The sequence below is a fragment of the Musa acuminata genome, chromosome BXJ1-7 (assembly GCF_036884655.1).
Source record: "Musa acuminata AAA Group cultivar baxijiao chromosome BXJ1-7, Cavendish_Baxijiao_AAA, whole genome shotgun sequence".
Classification (NCBI taxonomy): Eukaryota; Viridiplantae; Streptophyta; class Magnoliopsida; order Zingiberales; family Musaceae; genus Musa; species Musa acuminata.
In genome coordinates, this window is record NC_088333.1 from 41,296,981 (window position 1) to 41,319,024 (window position 22,044).

Below are 22,044 nucleotides of genomic sequence, written 5' to 3' on the forward strand. Positions count from 1 at the left end.
ATGGTTTCTTTCTCTATTTTTATTTTCTTTTTCCTTTTGCACAGCGGTAAACAGGGGTCAGCCAATACTTATACGCGTCTGAACGGAAGTCCGGGTAGAGCCGAACTTGTTATTTTGGATCAAGACTCGGTGTCGGCGAAGAAATCTTTCGCCCATCCATCTTTGTTGACACTTGCGGCTAAAACATCCGGAAAAGAATCAAGGTGTGCTTGGGTATAATTCTCCGGTCACGAGAGAAACAACCCATGCATGCATGGATGAGTCCAAGTCGAAGCGAATCTCACGGCAATAGGAGACGAGAGCTGGGAGAAGACTCGGCCGCAGGAGGAATGGCGACACCGGAAATTAATTGGCTCTGCCGGACTTTGCAGACCATCGGCCCTCGGTTAGGAGGGATCGGGAAGTGAGTAGGGATTAACTGTTCGGTCTCGATCAGAATCCAGGATCCAGGTCACTCTGTGGCTCCCACCCATCTGATGTCAAGGCGACAGAGTGGGGAGTCCTGCTCGCTGTCTGATAGACGGGGAACCCCCTGCCCCGAAGTTTAGTGGACGCGTGGAGTCTTCGCACTGAACGTGGCGAGGATATGGCTACTGAGGAGCTCGCAAATTGCGACAGTCTCCAACGACTTCATCCCCGCTTCAGAAATAGCGTCCGGAACGAAATGAGCACATCGATCGAGGAGTGCCTTTCTTCCTTGAGATCTATCTGCGACGAGTGAGTTGCGATTGGCTATTGGTATGGTCCTTGTTATAGTTTCCCCTCTTTCACCAACAAATCGAGTCCTGATTATGATTGTGATAACAGTGCTTTTGTTCTCATTATGATTCCGATCAAGTTTGGTGAGAGATGGGTATGTAGTTTTAGTGCTGAAGAGGTCATTCCCGAACGAAGCTCGTCACAATTTGTATATTGCCTTCGTGGTATGATGCGTGTCACATGTTTGCTTTTATGCTTGCCGTACGCTTGTAAATTGGACTGCCCAAATGCTTCATGGGATCACGAAATAAAGCTAGAATTTTTGCTTATATTAGGTGGATGGTGTCCTTTCTTGTTGCGTTCTTACTTTCTCAACTATCGACAAGTGTTGGTAACGGAGAGTCGGGATTCGCCATTGTGCATTTTTCAATTCCTCTGTAATTTCATCTGGTGTATTTATTGATGTACCTTCTTATGCCCAATTGATGGTACATGGTTCTGGCTAATCTTGGCAAGCACGATTTAGTCTGAAACATATATCTCCTTGATTTAATGGACTATCATTCATCATCAGGTTGACGCATGAAGAAATGATTAGTGAATTTACCCTTTGTTTATTTCTAAAGTAAAGCAAGACTTGAAATCATGTTCCAATAAGAAAGCTGAATACTCCTGATATTTATCTCAAAAATCATGACCTGTTCAGGTTTTCAGGACATGTCTTGATACAACTGTAAGGTTGCTCATTAACAATTAGCGATCTGGGTCCATGATTCAAGTCATAGAAATAGCATCTCTAAACATAGAATATAGCTTGTATACATTGACCCAGACCTTACCTTGGGGTTTCTGAGTCACGGTTCCGGAAAGCAGTTATTGAGGAAGAGGATAGCGTGAGATACAGAAAGGTGCATTTTGGTTTCAATATGCCCTTTATCCTATTAACCATATTCAAATTGGTATTTCCCCTAGTAATGGGTTATGGTCAGTCACTATCTGATACTAACTCTCTTCTAGAGAAATAAGAGGAGGTACTGAAATAAATTAGACATCAATCTATGTTGAGGATTTTTTCTAAACATGATTAGTAGATGACAATCCACATTTTCTGGACTCATGCTTAGGATCTAGATGACTGAGCTGTTGACTTGCCTGTGGTGGCAGAGAACATTTATGACGGAAACCCTTGAGGTTGCTTCTATGCAGAGGAGTTATGTTGCTAATTGTTTTTAAAGGTTAACATAATTGTGAAGTTCCACATGTTGCGTCATGCTCTTGTGTGCTGGATTACTTATTGTTACATAATTCTTTTTGTAAAAACTTTTGTCATTTATAAAATTGTTCTATTTAGATTTGAGAGACACTGTAATTTCACTATGGATCACCTTTAATTGTCTTGAATAGGTTCATGGATAACTAATATATGTTGTTATGCAGTTGTATAGCTTTTCTGCATTGGAATTCTGAGTCAGTTCATGATATATATTATTATTCTTGGGAATGGCTCCTACTGAAAAGAGTTCCAGGCTTCCAAATTGTGATGCTTATTTTGAGGCAATCCAGTCGAAGAAAAAATTGCCATATGCTTTGCAGGAATGTCTGACTTCTGCATTTGCACAGATTCCAGTTTCATCATTCCCAGAAGTACCAGGAGGAAAAGGTAACTGCGATTGTGCATTGTTAGTTATGATATTGTCATATTTAACATGGGGATTCATGCTCTTCTTTCTGTTCTCTATTTCTTTCTTGAAATTGTTTTCTGGTTTATTTCCCTTATGCAAGATTGGATCTCATGTGATTTATTTAATATTTTTTACTTTTTAAATGCATGCCTGTCTGAGGTGTTTTGCATTCGTTACATTATTGAGTCCTTTGTCACATCTGGACTTCAGATTTTACACTTCTGGTGCAGTAATTGAGATACCAGGAGACATGCCAATTGTTGATGCAGTTCGAATTCTGTCAGAGCATAATATAATGACTGCTCCTGTAACACATTCAAATGGAGAGAATAGCATAGATTGGAGGGAGAGATATCTTGGAATTATTGATTATGCTGCAATCATTCTCTGGGTTCTAGAGAATGCAGAGCTTGCAGCTATCGCTCTATCAGCAAGTTCAGCAACAACTGCAGGGGTGGGAGCAGGAGCAGTTGGAGCTCTTGGAGCAGCAGTCCTGGGTGCAACTGGACCAGCTGCAGTTGCTGGGTTGACCATTGCTGCTGTTGGAGCAGCTATAGCCGGTGGAGTAGCTACAGAAAAAGGAATGGGGAAGGATGCTCCTTCAGCTGTTGATAATCTGGGAGAGGATTTCTACAAGACCCTTCTTGAAGAGGAACCTTTTAAATCAACAACAGTAAGCATTATATATATTTTTTATTGCTTTAGTAGTCTCAAAAAGGAGTCCAAATTTTTTTTGTAGCTGTTTACTTCCCCTTTTTTTTTCTCTGCAATTTTTTTCTCATGGTTTCCCTATCATTTTGCTCAAAAGAAGAAGAACTATTTCTATTGTGTGTTTGGCAATTAGCTATTGTGAAGGTTTGGTTGGACCATCTGTTATTGTCATTAACCTGTTGATGTTTTCAGATTGACTTGTCTTAATCTATTATGGTTCCAGGTTAAATCAATCATGGAATCATATCGCTGGGCACCATTTCTCCCTGTTGGGCTAGACAGTTCCATGCTCACCGTTTTGCTGTTGCTATCAAAATACAGACTAAGAAGTGTCCCAGTTGTTGAATCTGGCAAGCCACATGTTACAAATTTTATTACCCAGACAGCAGTTGTACAAGGTCTCCAGCAATGCGCAGGGAGGGACTGGTTTGACTGCATTGCTGCATACCCTCTTTCAGACCTTGGACTTCCTTTTATGTCATCTGAAGAGGTTACTCCTGCAGCTCTTGTGAATTAGTGCTCTCATGCATAAAGTTTTAATTAGTGATTCTAGTAATGTTAAATCATTGTCAATTTTGCCTCTTTTTAATTGTTTAAGAAGATTATTGTACACAATTTTGGTTCCTATTCTAGGTCTTTGATAGGTTTGTCTGCTAGATATGGACTTTTGTGTTGCTGACTCATTTATATTCTTTTTTATCTTTATTTTTTTCTTATTTTAAGGATGATAAAAGATCTCTGGAAGTGCTGAGCCATCACCAATGTACATTGGAAAAGTAATACTCTGTGTCGGAATTCTGTTTACATAAACATTATAACCCTCAAGCTTAACAAGATTTCTTATTTTATGCAATGTGGAATGGAGATTTAGTCTTTATCCACATGCTGATTCTCTATATATTGGATTCTCGTGCTATACCCATGTAAATGTCCATTCTCCTGCTGTGTCTCTAACATATGTCTTTAAGCTAATTTTCCCTCTAGTCTTATTAGTGGTATTTTTTTTCTTTGAATTTATTCTTTGAATTCTTTCCTTCAGCTAATAGGTATTTCTACTTCTTATCTTAAAGAAAGAATTGTTTGCTGTTGTCAAATTTTTTACTTTGGAGGGTCTAGTATAGCACAAGCTACAATGCATCAAGTGTTATATGGTTGTATGTGGAAGTAGAATATATTTTTGACATTTTGCATTCTATTTTAACAGTTCTGTTTAATAAGCATATAATTTTGATGTATATTCAGGTTGCATGACTTTGTATTGGATTCCTGATTATCTATTGCAAGCAACATTATATATAGAAAATGTTCATATGAAGTTATCCCAAAAGGTGCAAAATTCTACCTTATGAAAGAAATAAAGAAAACCTTGTGGTTTCAGTAACTTATCTCCTGATTGTAAATGCAAATGAACCTTTATTATATACATATCTGAGATACTGTTGTGGTATTCTCTTATGAAAGATGAAATACTAAATTTCTGGATCACCTGTTCATGAAAGAAAATTTTTTAATAACATGGCAACTTGTTTATTCTTATCAAGCAGTTGCTAAGGCTACAAGAAAGGTAGTGTGCTGACTGACGTAATTTAGAACATTGATCTTTGACAATCTTGCAAAGGTCGGTGATTAATTTGTTTTTTGCTTTGGATTGTATGTTTAATAATACTCTGTGAATTGTTTCAATAGAGTACAAAAATGGAAGCTAACGTGACTACCATTTGAACATGAATGTGGCTGTTGATAGAGTTGAATGGCAAGAAAGCAATAAGTATAGCTAGCAACAAAGAGTAACCAGAAGTTCTTTAGCTGTCAATGTTTAATCTCAGTTCTCAGTTTAGTTAATGTCATCAGCTAAGGAGATCTGGATGTAGCACAGGCTTTAGTTGACTTAGTTTTCTGTTGTTAAAAAATGTATTTGAGACCCATTAGATAGATGTGCTATTAGAGGCAAGATTAATTCTATCAATTTTTAATTTTATTAAAACCATGACATAGCCTCCTTCTCCAGCCTCTTCTTTTTCCCCCTCGTTGTTGGAAATAAAACCACAAGAGAAGTTGCTTAGTTGACAAGATGAGACAAGAAAAAATAAAAGATCCATCAAACTTCAATAGATATAAATAAATTTGTTGAATATTGTGTATAAAATTTGCCTCCATAGGCATCTCAAACTGCATGATCAAGCACTACACTAGTTGGAAACATGTGGACCATGAGAGACCATGCTGTGGTGAAGCCCCCTCAAGTGCAGGTCATGTGTTGCAGCCACGAGTGGTGACTAACAAGGGCTACTAGCAGCCTAGTACACGACACGTATCATACCAACCTGAGACCAGCCTGGACACCTTACTTGGAAAAGTTGAATGGTGATTTGTATAACTTTTTATGCAGTATTGTAAAAATTTTAGGTCGTGTAGAGAGAGACAGACATTATCATCGACTCTGATCTTTATTTGAAGCAACAAAAAGAATCTCTGAACTATTCTCGTTTTCCTGTTTTTATGATGAACTTTGAAGTTTGAACTGATGTCTTTCAGGTGATCAGCATTAAAAGTGACGACTTGATCCTAGAAGCCTTCAAGTGTATGAAAGACAACCGTATAGGTGGGCTTCCTGTTGTTGAGGGCCCCAACCATAAAATCGTTGGTAGTGTGAGCATTCGAGATATCAGGTTTTTGCTGCTAAAGCCTGGCCTGTTTTCCAATTTCAGGTATTAAATGCCGAAAGTGGTTTACTTCTAAAATTTTAGTTGTCATAACCTTGTTGCAGATTTATTTGCAAGGATTCTCTTTGTTAATTATCTTCCAATAACGACTAAATAATTGCATTTGTGGTTTCATACCATACCTAAGTCCATATTGAAGGAAGTTATATTGGATGAATCCTTCCATGCTTGATGCATGATTGCGCTAAATCAAGGGAAATGCCCTTAGATGTAGATGAGTTATTGGCAAAAAGATGCATACGTTAAAGGTTCCTTGGCATCGGTTCTATGTCCGGTCATGCTTGACAAGGTCACCTGTCCAACATGGCTGAATACCGTACTTATTTTCCATCCAACTTATTTCTGCTTTTCCCTTTCGTTGACAATAGTTCGGTTATCTGTTTCAGGCAGTTGACTGTCATGGATTTCCTGAGGACTTTAGATTTGGTCAGTCAAGATTCCAGGAATCATGCGGTGGCACCGGTAACTTGTGCACCTGATGCATGCCTCGGGAGCATCATAGATAGTCTGGCTTCCAAATCTGTTCACCGGATTTATGTAGTCGAAGGTGATGAAAAAGAAGTCGTCGGGGTTATCACACTGAGGGATGTCATCTCTTGTTTCATCTATGAGCCTCCTTATCATTTTGACACATATTTTGGATGTGCCGTGAAGGAGTTGCAGAGCCGATGAAAACATCTGCAGGAAGTAGTTAGATTACGGCTGGGAAGATCAATGTCAGAGAATTAGATGCCCATGCGCTCTTACTTTCTGATTCTATTGCCAATGGATATGTTATTGTTAATGTTGTCCTTGGGGTGGTTTTTTAGACATGTTCTATCTTAGCTTTTAGTGAAGCTGCAACATCAGCATGAACCGCATGTAATTATTGGGTGGGGGCTGAAATGTTAGTTTCATGTCAGCTTTTTGAAGATTCGACGTTCGAACTGCTCATGCTGGTGCCTATGGTCTTCAAACCGTGAACCGGTTCTTGTGATTCTTATTCAAATTTGGGTTGTAGTTGGGGACCTTGGCAGCGTGTCGCTTGAAGTGCTTTTCGAGGACGAGAAGCCTGAGGGTGGGTTCCAACCGCTTGTGCTTTATGCTTTTGTGTTTCTTTTCTCTTCGATCACCCATCTGTTCCGAGGCCAATCAGCTGACGTTGGAGAGTCTTTCTCCATTAGATGGTTTCTCTTGTTTTCTTCTAAATGTACTGTTGTTATGTTTGATGTTGAACTACTGGTGAGAGGATCACTACTGGAGGTTGCAACCATGCTTGAGGTTGAACAACTGGAGAGAGGATAATACCGCCGAGACCTATTTTTCACAATATCATATTAGAATTCGAAAGCCGATCGTTGTCGACGTCCTTTATGGTTAAGTCGGGGGCAAAGCAAAATTTAAGAGTCGCGTGCATCTTGGGCAACGGCCCCTGACCCGGAGCTGTTCCCGTCACCGGCGCGAGTCAAACGACGGATCGGGAGGGGAAGATGGGTTGGCTGACTCGTGGGGACTATTAATAATATCAACATCATCCCAACCGTCCGAAAACCGACCCGAGCCACTCCATTATACGAACATGAAAAAAAAAATTAAAAAAAATAAACACTCCGAATCGATCATCTGCCGTCGCGTTCATCGTGCACGGTCCTGATCGCCGCAACGTTGGCAACGTGAACGTTAGAGTGGCTTCCCGTAACGTATTTATTATGTTATGAAATAATTAAAAAAAACAAGAAAAGCCTTAGCTGTCTCGTATGCTACTTTGGGTCGGCGCAGCGTGGTCTCACGTTCGCCCACGCAACGCTTGAGAAATAGCTGTACAATGGCGGACCTCACCACCCCCCTCCTCTTTATATTCGACCTTATTGATTTGGTAATGTGATCGAACCCTATTTCATTTCGGGCACCCATAATAGCCGTAGCAATCGCAGAGGCGCTTCTCCTTTTCTGTTCCGTTCGTTCGTGTTGGGCGGCTCGCTTTCGGGCCGGTTTACTCTTCCGCCATGGCCACCCGGAGGCGAACCTTGCTTAAGGTCATCGTCCTCGGCGACAGCGGGTAAAGGTTTCCTTCGCCTTCTTCCCTTCATCCTGATGTCCCTTCTTTTGTCCTTCGGGTTTTGCCTTGCTTTGGATCCCTTGGTCTTCTAGGGTTCGCCGTCGTTGCGCCTCGGATCTTACGTCGGATCATTTGGTTTTCTATTTGTGGTTCTCTAACTCTTTATTTCTTTTGTTTTGATCTGAAGCGTGGGCAAGACGTCGTTGATGAATCAGTATCCTTGATAGCTCCTTGCGCCTTGTCTGTCCTTCTAGACCAGAAGGTAGTTGCTAATTTGATGCGATTGCATGCGCAATGTGAATTCGCCTAAGACTTTTAAGAGTTTGAAATTCTGACAACTTTTTTAACCTATATCTCTAATGGATAAGATGTATCTTTGCGTTTTTATCTTTTTTTTTTAATTTTTGATATTGGCTTTTTTTTTTTCCCTCTCCAGTCGAGGCTCTGTTATTGTTCTTTTCTTTCGTAATTTCGTGATCTTTCTGAATCTTAGTTTTTTGGTGATAATTTATGGGCATCGGACATTCTTTACCCTGTTGTACTCAGCAGATGTTGGTTATACTGCAATCTTTCGCTTTAGGCATCTATACTTTTTCAATCAGCTGTATGGGAACAATGTTGTCTCTTAAACCTCACCATTAGATATGTACACAAGAAGTTCACCCAGCAGTACAAAGCTACCATTGGTGCTGATTTTGTTACCAAGGAAATTCTGGTAGATGACAGGCTTGTCACGTTGCAGGTGAGCTCCCTCTTGAATCACCCACTACTTTCTTCTTGTTCTTTTTCATTCACCCTTTATATTATTTTTCTATGGTTTTCTTCTTGAAATTTGCGCAAAAGTAAGCTATTTTCTTTTGTAGATTTGGGATACTGCAGGTCAGGAAAGGTTTCAAAGTCTTGGAGTTGCCTTCTACAGAGGGGCCGACTGCTGCGTCTTGGTCTATGATGTCAATGTTCGCAGATCATTTGACACTCTTGATAACTGGCATGATGAGTTTCTTAACCAGGTATCAAGTTACATGGCCTTCTATTTTTCGCCTTTTTGCGCAAGTTACCTAAAACTTGTTTGTGACAATGCTCTCAGAAGGACTACCTTGAATCCTCTCTGTGATCATTGAATAATCCTTTTTGCATTCCTAGTAACTCAAAACTCCCAAACTGTACTCTTTTGGCTGCTTTTTGTGAAGTTCAAGAAAATTTGAATTAAATTCAGTATAATTAGACACTTTTGAGGCATGCTATTTCTTGGTGGAGTCATCATTAGTTGAAGGGAACTGATTTCAACACATGGATTTGCATAGTCGTCAATATTGTGGCCATGGCCTCAATATTCATCAATTTGAAGAAGTTAACATCATCTCAAGCATAGTTTGTATTGTTAGCTTATTTTGATATCATAATTCAATCTGTTATGGAATCAATCCAAGATTTATGTGATTAGTCTCATTTTCTGGGCCTTTGGTTTAGAAATCAGTCAAAATTGGCTAAACGATGAAACTCAACCAGAATTGCTGGCCAATTCTGGCAAATTTGATAGACTCAAAAAAGGAAAGGGGGAAGGGGGAGAAGAAGAATAAATAAGAAACACATATGACCATGAAATATAATAGGTGATGTCATTTGTATTTTATTTGCTATCTTACAGACACCATTATATTTTTTTATCTGTCATTATTGTTGCAATTTGCTATCCATGTAAAAACTGAGAGTAAAAGAAATGTGGAGTTGTGAATGTTTTTCTTAATTTCATAAGGAAATAGAGATGCTTTTATAGAGAAGGGGGATGCCATGATATTTAAACCTAATCCCAAATCTTGTGTGTGGTATTTTCAAATTAAGTTTTTTTCTTTATCGCCTATTTTTAATCTGCATTATTATAATAGCATTAGGCTCACATTAGAACAAATTATTTTCTTCAAAATTGCAAGAGGATGTGTTGAGTATTTTTTGTAAAGTATACGCCATTGCTATTCACTGTGATAATACATTTATATGTTCAATATAATCTTTTAGTAAGCATGGTTATATTTATGAATTCTTCAACATTTTTTTCAGAATTTTTATCATAATATGTTGATTTCCTTTTTTTTCTTCAGAAAAGATGTATAATTTATGAAATATAAAGGTAAATGAGATATTTTAGCATATGACAATTTTATGTTTTTCCTATTTTTCAGTTTTTATTTTTCTTATTTTAAGTTATTTTTCTTGTTCAATCTTAATCTCCCTGATCATCCCAACCTAGTTCTACTGATCCCAGTCGTGTTTTTTATGATTGTTAGTGATTTTGGTAACTATGATCTCAAGTATATACTACTTGGTTGATTCATGTATAACCAAAAAAATGGACATAAACAAATCTGGAAAGCCTTGTCTGTTAATAAAGAATAAAAAGCCTAATTCAACCATTTCCTCCTTCCTCTTCTCCTTCTTTGTCTTTGTAACACTGGTATGGACCAGTATATGGTGTGTCGGTACACCGTTACCGCCAGGCTTTGATATGGGTCCGATACGCTATACGGCAGTGGTTGGCAGAATGCCACTGTGAACATAAGTTGACGATAAATAATGTTGTCAGATGAAAATGGTTTACAGTCTAAAGTATCATCTCTCTGTTGCCTCTACATATTGCTATATTTTTAAAGATAGGGAAGCTATGTGTGATATGTTAGGATATGATTCTAACAATGTTGGTGCATTTATGTGCGACTTAATTGTTTGTTTTGTGGTAAAAAAAAAAAAAAAAAGATAAATTCTGATGAAGTTTAGGATCTTATTTCTCAGACCTCATAAAAAAATTGTACTTCGTGCTTGCTTTAGTGTTTTTTTCTTCTAAGAAAATTTGATATCTTCAGTGTTCTGTTGAAGTCCCAGCCTCAAGGAATGAAATTATGCAAGGAGGGGAAAAATGCAAACTTGGTTTCTGAATCTCCACCTTGAAATGTGGATAGTGCTACTTTCATTAGCTTATTTTCCTTCAGCTATTTTATTATTGTTTGAGAGCACAATGGGAGGTTGTACAAGATTAATTAAGACTGTGAAGCACATCCTCATCTGGAAAAGGATTAGTGTTACACCTTGATCTCCAAATTTCATGATGTTTTAATGTAATAGGTTAACCATTTGGTATATTCTGAAAAAGAAAAACAATGTGAAGCAGAGTCAGCTCCAAATTAGAGTCCAATGAAGTAAAAGATACATGGAGTAACCTTTCTGTTGTAAAAGAGTTGCTTGGAGTAGTGTTTGTGTCAATCAGGTCTATGACTTTACCTTTTCTTTTACATGTTTTCACCCCTTTTAGCAAGGATTTCAAAACTTGAACCAATACCAGACATCATGATCTATTAGATCAATATGGTACCTATATGTGGGTTGATATACGGATCTTTACCAGTTCATATCATTTGATACATTCATTAAATAATAAAAATGAATGGTTCTATACTGGTATTAAACTATAAGTTTTGACATCTGACCTTCATTGGATCAGTAAATACTGGTCCATACCGACCAGTACAATCAAGATTTGGACCTTACTTTTAAATATAAAATTACTTGAAATTTGGGTCTTCTCGTATTTGGAACCCCGGGGACTATAAAGTTTGAGTTTGTTCATCTGTTAAAGGCCTTATAAGAAACAAAAAATTCACACTTCCATTAGGCTTCCCCCCCTATCAAGTGAGCAAGTGGTGCTTATCAAGTGCATGGTCACCAAAAATATCAATATTGAAAAAGTTGAATCCTTATTAATTTGATATTTATCTTAGTCATGTTCTAGATTGTTTTGTACCTTCTTATATCACAACATGATGTAATTATAAATGGCCAGAGCGATCTCTTTTTTACTCTTTAGCTTGAGCACTCATATTATTTACTTTCGATAGTCGTGTTTCTTTGTTGTGTAGAAGTTTTCATTCTTCCTAACAGTTATGTCAGTTTTGTAGTTTGTATTCTTAATGTTGGTTCAGACGCGCTCTTATTTGTATCTGTACCATATAATTTCTGCAGGCTAGCCCATCTGATCCAACAACATTTCCATTCATTTTACTCGGAAACAAAATTGATGTGGATGGTGGAAACAGTAGAGTGGTATGGTGGAGGATACTATATTGACTTCTTCATGGATATTTTCTTTATCTTTTCCTTATTTCTTCCTACCCTTTTGTTTTCATTCAATATCATGCAGGTTTCAGAGAAAAAAGCCAAAGAATGGTGTGCTTCCAGAGGCAATATGCCTTACTTCGAAACCTCTGCAAAAGAGGATTACAATGTTGATGCTGCTTTTCTTCAGGTGGCTCAACTTGCTCTGCAGCATGATCGTGATCAGGACATGTAAGTATATTGGGCTAATCTGAAATTTACATAGTTCTTTCTCATCACTATGCTTGTTGTTCTTGTAGGTTGCCTTGTTTGACTTACTGCCAGTTGGTGTATTTTTTTTAGTACTTCTGTAACCATTTCATGTTCATAAAGTATGTAGTCAGTTTCCCATGTTGCAAAGTACAAACATAATGGATATGCAATAGGATTGTACATACTGCCAAAGATGCATATGAGTGTTGGATTTTTTCTTTGATAATAGAGGACAAGAAATATAGGAACAGAATAATAATAATGAAAATATAATATAAAAAAGATAACTATCAGAATCTCTTTGGCTTAAGGAGCAAACTTCCATATGAAGGTCTCGGACCTTTGCATGTCTTGCACTTGGACAATGAAATTATTCCATCAGAAAAACAATTGTGGCTTCACACCGGTCACACACAATAGGGGAATAGCATGTAATTTATTGATTCATATTCTCATCATGCATTACAATGTTCTAGTACTTTTTATAAGCTCAAATACAAGAGAAAAGGAAAAAAATAAAAAAATATAATTACATCATATAAAATTTATGATCTCTTCTTTCTTCTAAAGAAAATAATATTATTGACTTGATTTGAATAATAATCTTCTTATAATTGATACCTTTTGATGTTATTATTGATTGATAGACTTCGTAGAGATGAACCTTAAGATTTTCAATTAAGATTGTAATCTTCAACAAAGATCGAATTTGATTTCTTCTTTTTTCTATATGTATTTATTTTTTCTTCTGTTTGGGTAGATATTGTCATGTGGCAATTTATGACATTTACAAAATACCTCTAAACTAATTAAATTTATTCCAGAAGAGATAAACTAAATTGATTCAGCATCATATATTCTCGCTGCCTAGGGGCTTGTCCCAACTTTGTACAATTGTTGCTGCGTAGGGGCTTGTCCCGACTTTGTATAAGTCAAGTATGAATCAACTTTGATGATAGAATATCTTGACCAAATGAAAAGTCTTGTACTAAATTTGATGTAGGATGAGTAATAGTTGATTTTTTATAATAGAGGACTAAAAAGATAGGATGTGAATGATAATAATGACAAGATAATAAAAAAATAATTACCAGGCTTGCTTGGGCTCAAGGAGTTAACTTCCAAGATGAATGAAGGTCTCGTGCCTCCATACGTATCACACCGTGTGGATAATGAAATCATTCTATCGGAAAAACACTTGGAGCCTTACAGGCTCACACCACTCACACACAATGTGGAAAAAGAGTTCAATTTATTGATTCATATTCTCATCATGCATTATAATGTTCTGGCCCTTATTATATGCTCAAGCATAAGAGAGAAAAAGGAAAATATTAAAATAAAAATAATTATAATTATTTCAAATCAAATATTTGATTTATTCTTTTCCTCAATATGTTATTCTTCAATATGTTCAAAGCGTGTAATGTGAAAAATTATCGAAGGCAGTGTTTAATTTAAGATGAACTGGTATATCAGAAAGGATAACCTAAGGATGGGCCTTCATGCCAGTTTTGTCATTGTTTTTTGAGAAGTTTGTCAGGCTTGCAAAGATTGATACATCAACATACTAGCATCATTGTTATTTGAGAAGTTCTCAGGGGCCTGCAAAGATTGATACTTCAATGTGCTATCATCATTGTATTTTGAGAAGTTTCTCCGGCTTGCATAGATTACTTCAGCTTCTAAATTAGATTGGCTGTCAACAAACCTAAGTATCTATGAACTACAAATGAAACTTTTCAACGCTAGGGAAATTAGAAGATTGTGTTGTTTGATACATGATGATGTAGGAAGAAAAATAGGCATCAAACAATAATTATACAGATGATTTCTGTGTTCCTGTTGTGATTTTGAAGTAGCAAATTCATAATAACTTTCTCGCCAGAGGATTATACAAGGAAATGCAAATATTGTCCTTTCATTCTTAGCTGGCGTTCAACTAGGATTCAGATTAGGACTTGAAAGAGGAAGCATCTGGTAACACAGGTGCAGGTTCTATTAGCTCCATTACTTGAAAACAAGTCTAGTGTTTGTTTCAGAAGATTGTCAGTCTGATAATTCTTCAAACGGCTCTATTAGTTTTACTTTTTTCTTCCGAAAATTATCATCTTCTAGCTTGATCATTTTCTGATGCTCCTTGTTTTGTATTTAGAGAGAAGTATCTTTGGTTAGAAAAATGAAGCTTGAAGGTGTTATTGTTTCCAAAGGATGATATCCTACGGAATGTTGCCATGCTTTTGATTCTTTGTAGTCTCATTTTTTTAACCTGATTCTTGGAATCCAGAGTACTGTTTCACACATCTTACTTTTTTGTCTGCAGATATTTCCAGGCCATCCCAGAACCTGCTTCACAAACAGAGCAAAGAGGTGGGTGTGCTTGTTAGGGTGAGCTGTGGCAGATTCACCTCTACCGTCTTGATCTGTTGATTGATTGATGTTTTGCATGTTTTGTTTATGATTTTGGCCATTTTTATTGGCTGATGTACCCCATCACATGTACACTATATTCTATACTTAGTTTGTGATGCATGTTTCTCTAGTTTTTGGTGTCCTCACAAGTTCTGTTGTCAAACATATCTTTAAAAAAAACAAAGACGTGAGAATAAGCCACATTTTAGGGTCACACCCATGCTTGGAGCAGTGTAGCATATGACAAAGGCAGGATTATCTACTGGTCTGGCACAGAATGGCCCCAGCTACTTTGTTTTTCGTTTCTGCTGGTCTAGTTTCTTTAATTCATCATCAGATACGCAATGGCTATAATAATGATTATGCGATTGAGTAGTACTCTTTTTTTTTTTTTTTTTTCACATCTTCGATTTTGAATATCTGATGCTTTGGTTCAGTCAGGCACATTGAGTTAGCTACTTGGTTTTGGTGGTCGTCATTTAGTGGCCATCATTTGAATAGCTACGTGTTTATTCAATTGTGTGTTGGGTATAGTTTTTGATTGTTTGATGTGTGGATGTGTCTTGTTGAGCCAACTTGGTTTGGATCTGACTTTGTTGCAAGATTGGTATCAGGGCATCGAGTTGATTCAGTTGGATGCCCTGTTAGTTTGGGGGTTATGTTCTCGATCGTAAGTTAGATACGTCAGGTTGTGTAACATTGATTTAGAAGGAATTGGAGACTGGCCCCTTCTTGAGGTCCTTTATAAATTTTCTTGTAATTGTTAGCAATTAATGGGTAGTTATTCCACAGGAACATGAGGGTGTCGAGCTTCTTATGATCTATTTTTCATTTTATATTTCATCGTATTTATCTAATCCAGCCGCATCATAGGATTGAGATGCTTCGCCACTCGATTTGGTCGCGACATGGATTAGGATGCTCTATGGTTTATCTGATTGTGCCATGGATTGCGATGTTTCGTCGGCCATATAGAAAAAGTTTGTGTCTTGATCAAGCAGGTAAGCTTTGATTGAAGCATTAAATGTTTTATAGGAACTTTCATGGTCATTTCGGTAATGAGTTCGATGTCGGAGACCCCTATGAAGCTTTTGACTTGCCTGGTATTGAAGCCAGGCACAAGTTTTAATCGTCCGTTATTCTCCTCTGTTCATCCAAAATGGCCCTGTGAAAAAGGAGCCATGCATCGACGATCGAGTGTGTGCCGAGAGAGCATGGCAGTAGCAAACTCAAATGTTGCGCCTCGTATATATCACAGGACAGTGAGTAGAGAGAAGAATTACGATCGCAAGAGGATGATGATGGTTTCTTGCTGAAAGAAGACTGGTACATGTGTTTTATTAGTGAAGAAGATTCGGATGTGGTTGTTGCTTGAGGCCGGAAGTGTGTTCTCAGCGTCGATCGGAAGGATGATGCCATATGGTTGGATGCACTGCACTGGAAAAATGTCAGGCGTGACGGCGTAGCCTCCCGCAGATCGATCAGATGTACGTACGTATGAGCGGACCCAGACGACGAGATCTCCACACCGACACTTATTCAGGGAGCGTGGGTTCAGTCTTCTTACGTGACCGGCCGTACGTACGTGGAGCACGACAACTTGGCAGGCATATCCATGTCGCGCGCGCGGATCGGCGTGCCACTCTCGAAATCCACCCCCCACCTGACCGACGAATCACACACCTTGCAGGGCTTCGATGGAGCGCCACAAGAGTCGTCATCCTGGCTCTGGTGGACGAAGAAAGCGTAGAAGCTGCCGGAGATGGTGAGCCCGGACATGCACCACACTAGGATGGCGACCGGAAAGGGCATGACGGCGGCGACGCGATAGGAGAACATGGCGACGAGAGTGGTGGAGAGGGTCCACACGGCCAACTTAAGCGCTCCCCTCCTCTTAAGGGAGTCCGGGTGGGGGCTGTCGAAGAGACGGAGGCAGAGGAAGAGTGCCAACAGAACGAGATAGGAGGCGAGAATGAAAGCTGCGTTCCAAGGGTCGTCCCTGGAGCGATAGAGGGCTGTGAGGGAATTGATGGAGAGGAAGGCCAACCCAAAGGCTTGCATCCACGAGCCGTCGGTGAGAGCATCGGCCTCACCGGAGGAGCCCACCACGGTGGATACATATCCATGACAGCCATCGGGAGTCAATTGCCTCCGGACCTTTCCTCTCTCCATCACAAGCCAAGTGCAAAGGCTTTATCAGTGAAGGGCCTGCTGTTCATCGCTTCCCACCTCGTCCTCCCTGTTATATAATACTGACCTTACGACGCCACCCCGTCACCACGATAACCTTACGACGCCAATCAATTTTTTTTCTTCTTTTTCTATTCACCTTTTCAATTTAATTTTATTATCCTTTCTCAAAAAAAAAAAAAAATTCTAATGTGTTCCTAAACACGAGATGACCTTTGATCTGTATGCGTAGAGTCATCGATAACGATTTTTGTAAACTCATTACCTACGTAAATACCAAGACAGTTAATCCAGAGCTAAAAATATATATTTTTAAACTAACACGAGGAAAAGAAATATTTCATAAAGATTTTGTAGGGATGTAGTTCGTAATTGACTCAAGTTATCCCTAACTTTCAAAAATATTTCTATAAATATCTTACGAGAATGATAGTTCATAAATCGACCCGAGCTATTCCTATACTCTTAGAAATATTTTTACGAATATTTCACGGTAAAAACAACTCGATAACTAGCCCGAACTATTTGGAGGGATCGACTAATTGTTTATTTTGTATCGATCTTGAATATATTATAAGATGTTGTTGAAGATATCCTCCTGTACAATAATAATAATAATAATAACAACGCACTCTCATATCCTAAAGCATTCGTTTGTGTTGAACCGGTCAAAGGTCAAATGTCTGCTCAAAGCCGTGTCTATGACTCGATCCTCTTCATCATTCATCAGCTTTGGATCAATTCCAATGGTACATTCTTAACTTTTGTAACAAGTGATGCGAGGGAAAATAAAATATTATTCTTATTTAGAGGCACGTCATTGGGTGGATAAGCATGACGACTACTCCTTTTATATGCATCATAAATAAATCTTTTCTTTTTTGTAATGGATAAATTTTAAAAAATGACATGAAAACTATTAAATTACACCTCATAGCTTCTAAGAAAAAATAATAATAATCAAAACATAAAACGAAAAAAAAGAGTTAAGGTGTGAATGGGTATATGAAAATCAAAGAATGGAAAAATCTGATTGTGGTAGTTGGATAGTGATAGGGGTAAAAATGGCGATGTGACATGCCATGACAGTATTCCCCTGAGCGACACGATGCCCGAGGCATGCCATACCCTGCAGTAGCTTGGCCTCCCACGCAACCTCAGTGGCAATGTCAAACGTCATCAAAGGTACAGTCCTACCCTGCAGTATGTCATGATCGTCGGAGGGGTCGGGGTCGGGTCGAGCACCCACCTTTGTGCAGGTGCGAAGCCCACGGAGATCACCGTCTTCCGGACCCGAACCAAGCCGTGACGGCCCCGACACCACGGCTAAAAAGTTACTTACCGTAACAGATAGATTTTACCTGCCCAACTACCTTATATACCGTATTAACAACAAATAGTATAATACGATATAAGATAAGATTTTTCAAGAAAATCTTTCTATTCTGTTAAGGGAAATCCTCTGTTCTGTTAATGTATTCAAGTTAAAACTTCGTTTCTTCAATAATTATTTTTATCTTTTATCATAAAGACTCGAAAAGTATCATGTCTAGTCGAAGTGATTTTTTTTTGGACGATATTAGATGGAGAGATTATCAAATTCAAATCTTATATAAATTAATTTTGATTGAAAAGAGCTTACCATTGAAGGAGTGAGATGTAGAATAGTGGCCAACTAAAGTATATGGTTTTCAAATGTGATAGCATTTGGAAACAATCTAAATCAAGTCATATTTTATCATATCAAGTTGAGTTGACCACGATTATATGGTTTTCAAATACGATAGCATTGGAAATCAATCTCAAGTCATATTTATGGCATCAATCTCGGTCATTTTGAAGTTGAGTTCTTCTCATTGCATAGTTCCCTCTGTGGTTGCGTCGGTAGATAGAAACATTGGAGCAAAATACAACAACGACATCGTCGTCAATATCATCATCATAACAAGCATAACAATTTCAAAACGACCGAGTGAGTCGTGCAAATCGAAGTCTATTTGCTGTCGGCATAAGTTCGAGAAACGTGGCCAGCTCGGCATCATCCCGGGGAAGCTTCCTGGAAATTTCCTCGGATGGCATTTAGTCGCCGGAGTCAATGGTGTCTGACGGACAACCGAGAGTGGCCTCCAAGTCGGGACGGAGGATGTGGAGTTGGAAGGAAACTACCCTCTTTTTGTTTTGTTGACTTTTAGGTCCTTAATTTGGTATGAACTCATCGTCACAAAGTTGGTTTCCGTCAAAAAAAAAAAAGCTCCAGTGACTATGGCATGGATGATGGAAATCTAACGCGTTTGTTTGATACTTTGCTCACTTTGTCAATCTGTTCTTCTAAAAGAGAAGCGAGATGGGGAACAGCTGCTTCGACACGGTGGATTGGAGTTCTCATTCTTTCAATCGAAGCTTCTTGGTAAATTGTTGTAATGGGAACATTACTCTTCTGAAACGTAGTCGAAAAATGTCTGTCTATGACATATGCATCAGAGAGTTAAGAATGCCATCACCATATTACGATGAACATGCGATGAAATCATGTTTCATCCCCTCCCCTCAAGAATGTGGAGTCATGTTTCGTCCACCACATGACAATCCCATTGTTAATGCGCCAGTAGAGCCCAGACTTTATAAGACTAAAGTTCCTATGTTCTAAAATCCACGGTTTCGATTCCGTCAACTTGTGCTAATAGCGAAAGATGTCGGTGGTTAACCTAAAATGTCTGACCAACTTGTGCTAGGAGCCATCTGATTTGTTTGATATGCCTTCGGGTGTCTGATGCAAGGTCAACTTGCACCAAGATCAATATTGATTACGGGGTCTCGAATCATAGTAATTTTATTGACTCGATACGTTAGCCACTAGTATCTCTATGGGGGTATACGTTAGCCACTAGTATCTCTATGGGGGTGGTCAAGTTTGGTCCGTCAGAGAGATTATTGGCCTTCGATACTTAGCCCAATAAGAATGTATTAGGCAACCCTCGATATTTAGCTCGATGAAGGTGCATCAGATTATCTTTGATACTTAGCCCAAGAAGAGTGTATCATATTATTTTCGATGTTTGATCTTAGAAGTTGCATCAAACATCCATCGATGCATAACCCAATGAAAGCATATAAGATGGTCTTTGATGCTTAGCCCAATAAGAATGCATCGAACAACCTTTGATATTTAGTCCAAAAAGAACAAATCAAGCGGCCTTCGATGCTTAGCCCAAAAAGGGAATAATGGAAGGCTTTAGATGGATAGCCTGAGAAGGATGCATTGGGCAATCTTCGATGCTTAATTTGAAAATGATGCACTAAGTAGCCTTGGATGTTTAGCCTATGAAGGGCACATCGAGCGATCTTCGATTCTTAGCCCAATAACAATGCATCGGTTAATATTCATTTAGGTAGTCGACTTGACTATGAGATATGACTCGACAACAATCATGAGATATGTTTAGCCCATGAGATATGACTTGATGTGCTGGTCAACCTTTGAGGCATGAGTCAATATTCTAGATGAGATAAGAGCATTTATGTAGGAAGTCTCTCGAGTGAGAAGTCTACGAGAGAGAAGATAGAAAAGGTAAAATATTTCTAATAGGCGAAGGATCATTTAGAGCTATAAAGGACTTCTCCGAGGTAAGGGAGGCTTAGTGCACTTTGAGCCCTTAAGTTCTTAGCCCTCCAAGTTTGTCCTCTAAGTCTTTCCTCCTTTAGCACCTTGATATTATGAAATACCATCTATTTCCCTAGCATAGATTAAGAGATGGTCACCTTATCCAACAAATGGCTGAGCATGATAAGGTCCTCTCCTTGAATAGCCTAAGGTCAAAAGGAGTCTAGTTGCCTTCTTCTTCCAAGGGGATGGCAAGGGTGGATCTAAAGATTTTCAAAGAGCTTTAGACCATAAAGAGTTTTTATGATTGAGATTCTATCTTGACTCCTAAGTTTTTAGAGTGCTAATGTGTTAGGTACTCCATTCTAGCCGAGTGCTATATAGAGGTACCTTGGCTATCGCATGGGGTTAAGGTGCTCTATCTTTTCTTCCTTGAAAGTGATTTTCAGATTGCCCTCGAGTTATCGATGCTTCACGATTGCATACACTTTGTAAGCCGATGGATTATGACCTCCTAATATCATTCCCTCTATAATGACTTTCTCTCAATGGAACTCTTAAGGATGGTTCTTATACTTATGCATAAAGTGAATGTTCAAGGTATCCTCAACAAATATGTTCTTTGATATGCTCCTTCGAGTTGAGTCAATCCTCAATTCAACCCTTATCCTTTTCATCCTTCATTTCACCTTTTCTCTAAGATGAGGGCTTCCACAATGATATACTAGTTTGCTTGTTAGAGTAACTTGGGAAAGAAGGCCAAATGGTTTCTACTAACAACTAAAAGAATTGAGATAATCTTAATCGAAACATAAAAGTTTTGATGAGGACTGAGGGATCTGTGTCGATAAGCCCTCTAGTTTCACTAGTGAACTTTGAGATGAAGCTTGCTAGTGTTTCTTCCTTTACCGAATCTCTATAAGGGCTGTTGTGGTGCACTTGGGCTTACATCTTCCGATAAAGTTTTGTTCAAACTTGTTTATAAGCTAGGAAAAAAGTATAATTAAAAACTTTATAGATAAGAATATTTTTTGATAATGATGTAGAGTATCATTAGGAAGGAGTGGCACATTATAGCATCCAATGAACCGTAGATGGTCATTTGAGGCCACATGCTTAGTTTGGTTGGTATTGTCATAAATGAGTCCAACGTTAAGGGGCGAAAACTTAGGGGAATTGATTTTTTTTTTTAGATAAAGGGAAACCTCAATACGCCCTTTGCATACTCCTCTTAGTACTAAAATCAAACTCCTTGCGTATATCTTCCAAGCACTTGCCCATCTTTTGAATCTATGCTCTTATAGCATGATTGTCAAAGTTTATTGATTGGGCTTCCAAATAGAGCATATCGATTTGGAATTGAGGGGTCCATTCACTTTGGCAATGGAGGACCGTGAGGCACCCTTTGTTAAGGGAGGGCACCTTTTGTTAAGGGTGCTATCGAACGTGAACATCCAATATTGGGATTGTTATAGTTTGTTGAATGACATTCACCGGTGTTATGGCCAATAACTATTATTGTTGTCATAGAGTTCGTGTATTCGAGAGCTGAGCTAGCTATAGGATGAAAGGAATAATAAATTATATCATTCTCGTTAGGGCTTTCACATATTGTGTTAGGTCGAGGAAGAC

General features: G+C 38.5%; 3 protein-coding genes across 5 annotated transcripts; 2 read left to right on the top strand and 1 right to left on the bottom strand.

Annotated features, from left to right (window-relative positions):
• Nucleotides 1-531: 531 nt before the first annotated feature.
• LOC103992682 (SNF1-related protein kinase regulatory subunit gamma-1-like) lies at nucleotides 532-6,748 on the top strand. Of its 3 annotated transcripts, XM_009412488.3 has the most exons (7): nucleotides 541-738; nucleotides 808-923; nucleotides 2,137-2,359; nucleotides 2,612-3,054; nucleotides 3,316-3,582; nucleotides 5,628-5,800; nucleotides 6,202-6,748. In XM_009412488.3, exons 3-7 carry the CDS (start codon nucleotides 2,200-2,202, stop codon nucleotides 6,485-6,487), a joined length of 1,329 nt encoding a protein of 442 aa, XP_009410763.2. In that variant the 5' UTR covers nucleotides 541-738; nucleotides 808-923; nucleotides 2,137-2,199; the 3' UTR covers nucleotides 6,488-6,748. The 3 variants fall into 3 exon arrangements, with proteins under 3 accessions (XP_009410764.2, XP_009410763.2, XP_009410761.2); XM_009412489.3 differs by lacking the exon at nucleotides 808-923 and having other exon boundaries at nucleotides 532-738; nucleotides 2,592-3,054; XM_009412486.3 differs by lacking the exon at nucleotides 808-923 and having other exon boundaries at nucleotides 543-738.
• Nucleotides 6,749-7,609: 861 nt separating this feature from the next.
• Nucleotides 7,610-14,751, top strand: LOC135679463 (ras-related protein Rab7-like). The gene is made up of 7 exons (XM_065193248.1): nucleotides 7,610-7,853; nucleotides 8,041-8,067; nucleotides 8,496-8,595; nucleotides 8,717-8,863; nucleotides 11,865-11,945; nucleotides 12,043-12,188; nucleotides 14,533-14,751. The coding sequence occupies exons 1-7, from the start codon at nucleotides 7,801-7,803 to the stop codon at nucleotides 14,594-14,596; spliced, it is 618 nt and encodes a 205-aa protein (XP_065049320.1). The 5' UTR covers nucleotides 7,610-7,800; the 3' UTR covers nucleotides 14,597-14,751.
• Nucleotides 14,752-15,900: 1,149 nt separating this feature from the next.
• Nucleotides 15,901-16,847, bottom strand: LOC103992685 (uncharacterized). The gene has a single exon (XM_009412492.3). It carries the CDS (start codon nucleotides 16,791-16,793, stop codon nucleotides 16,185-16,187), a length of 609 nt encoding a protein of 202 aa, XP_009410767.2. The 5' UTR covers nucleotides 16,794-16,847; the 3' UTR covers nucleotides 15,901-16,184.
• Between the last annotated feature and the right edge of the window lie 5,197 nt (nucleotides 16,848-22,044).

Coding starts and splice junctions, on each gene's coding strand:
- LOC103992682 (XM_009412488.3), top strand. CDS start 2,200: ATGGCTCCTACTGAAAAGAGTTCCAGGCTTCCAAATTGTGATGCTTAT. Junction 2,360..2,611: donor AGAAGTACCAGGAGGAAAAG/GTAACTGCGATT, acceptor CTTCTGGTGCAG/TAATTGAGATACCAGGAGAC. Junction 5,801..6,201: donor GGCCTGTTTTCCAATTTCAG/GTATTAAATGCC, acceptor TATCTGTTTCAG/GCAGTTGACTGTCATGGATT.
- LOC135679463 (XM_065193248.1), top strand. CDS start 7,801: ATGGCCACCCGGAGGCGAACCTTGCTTAAGGTCATCGTCCTCGGCGAC. Junction 7,854..8,040: donor ATCGTCCTCGGCGACAGCGG/GTAAAGGTTTCC, acceptor TTTGATCTGAAG/CGTGGGCAAGACGTCGTTGA. Junction 8,864..11,864: donor ATGATGAGTTTCTTAACCAG/GTATCAAGTTAC, acceptor TAATTTCTGCAG/GCTAGCCCATCTGATCCAAC.
- LOC103992685 (XM_009412492.3), bottom strand. CDS start 16,793: ATGGAGAGAGGAAAGGTCCGGAGGCAATTGACTCCCGATGGCTGTCAT.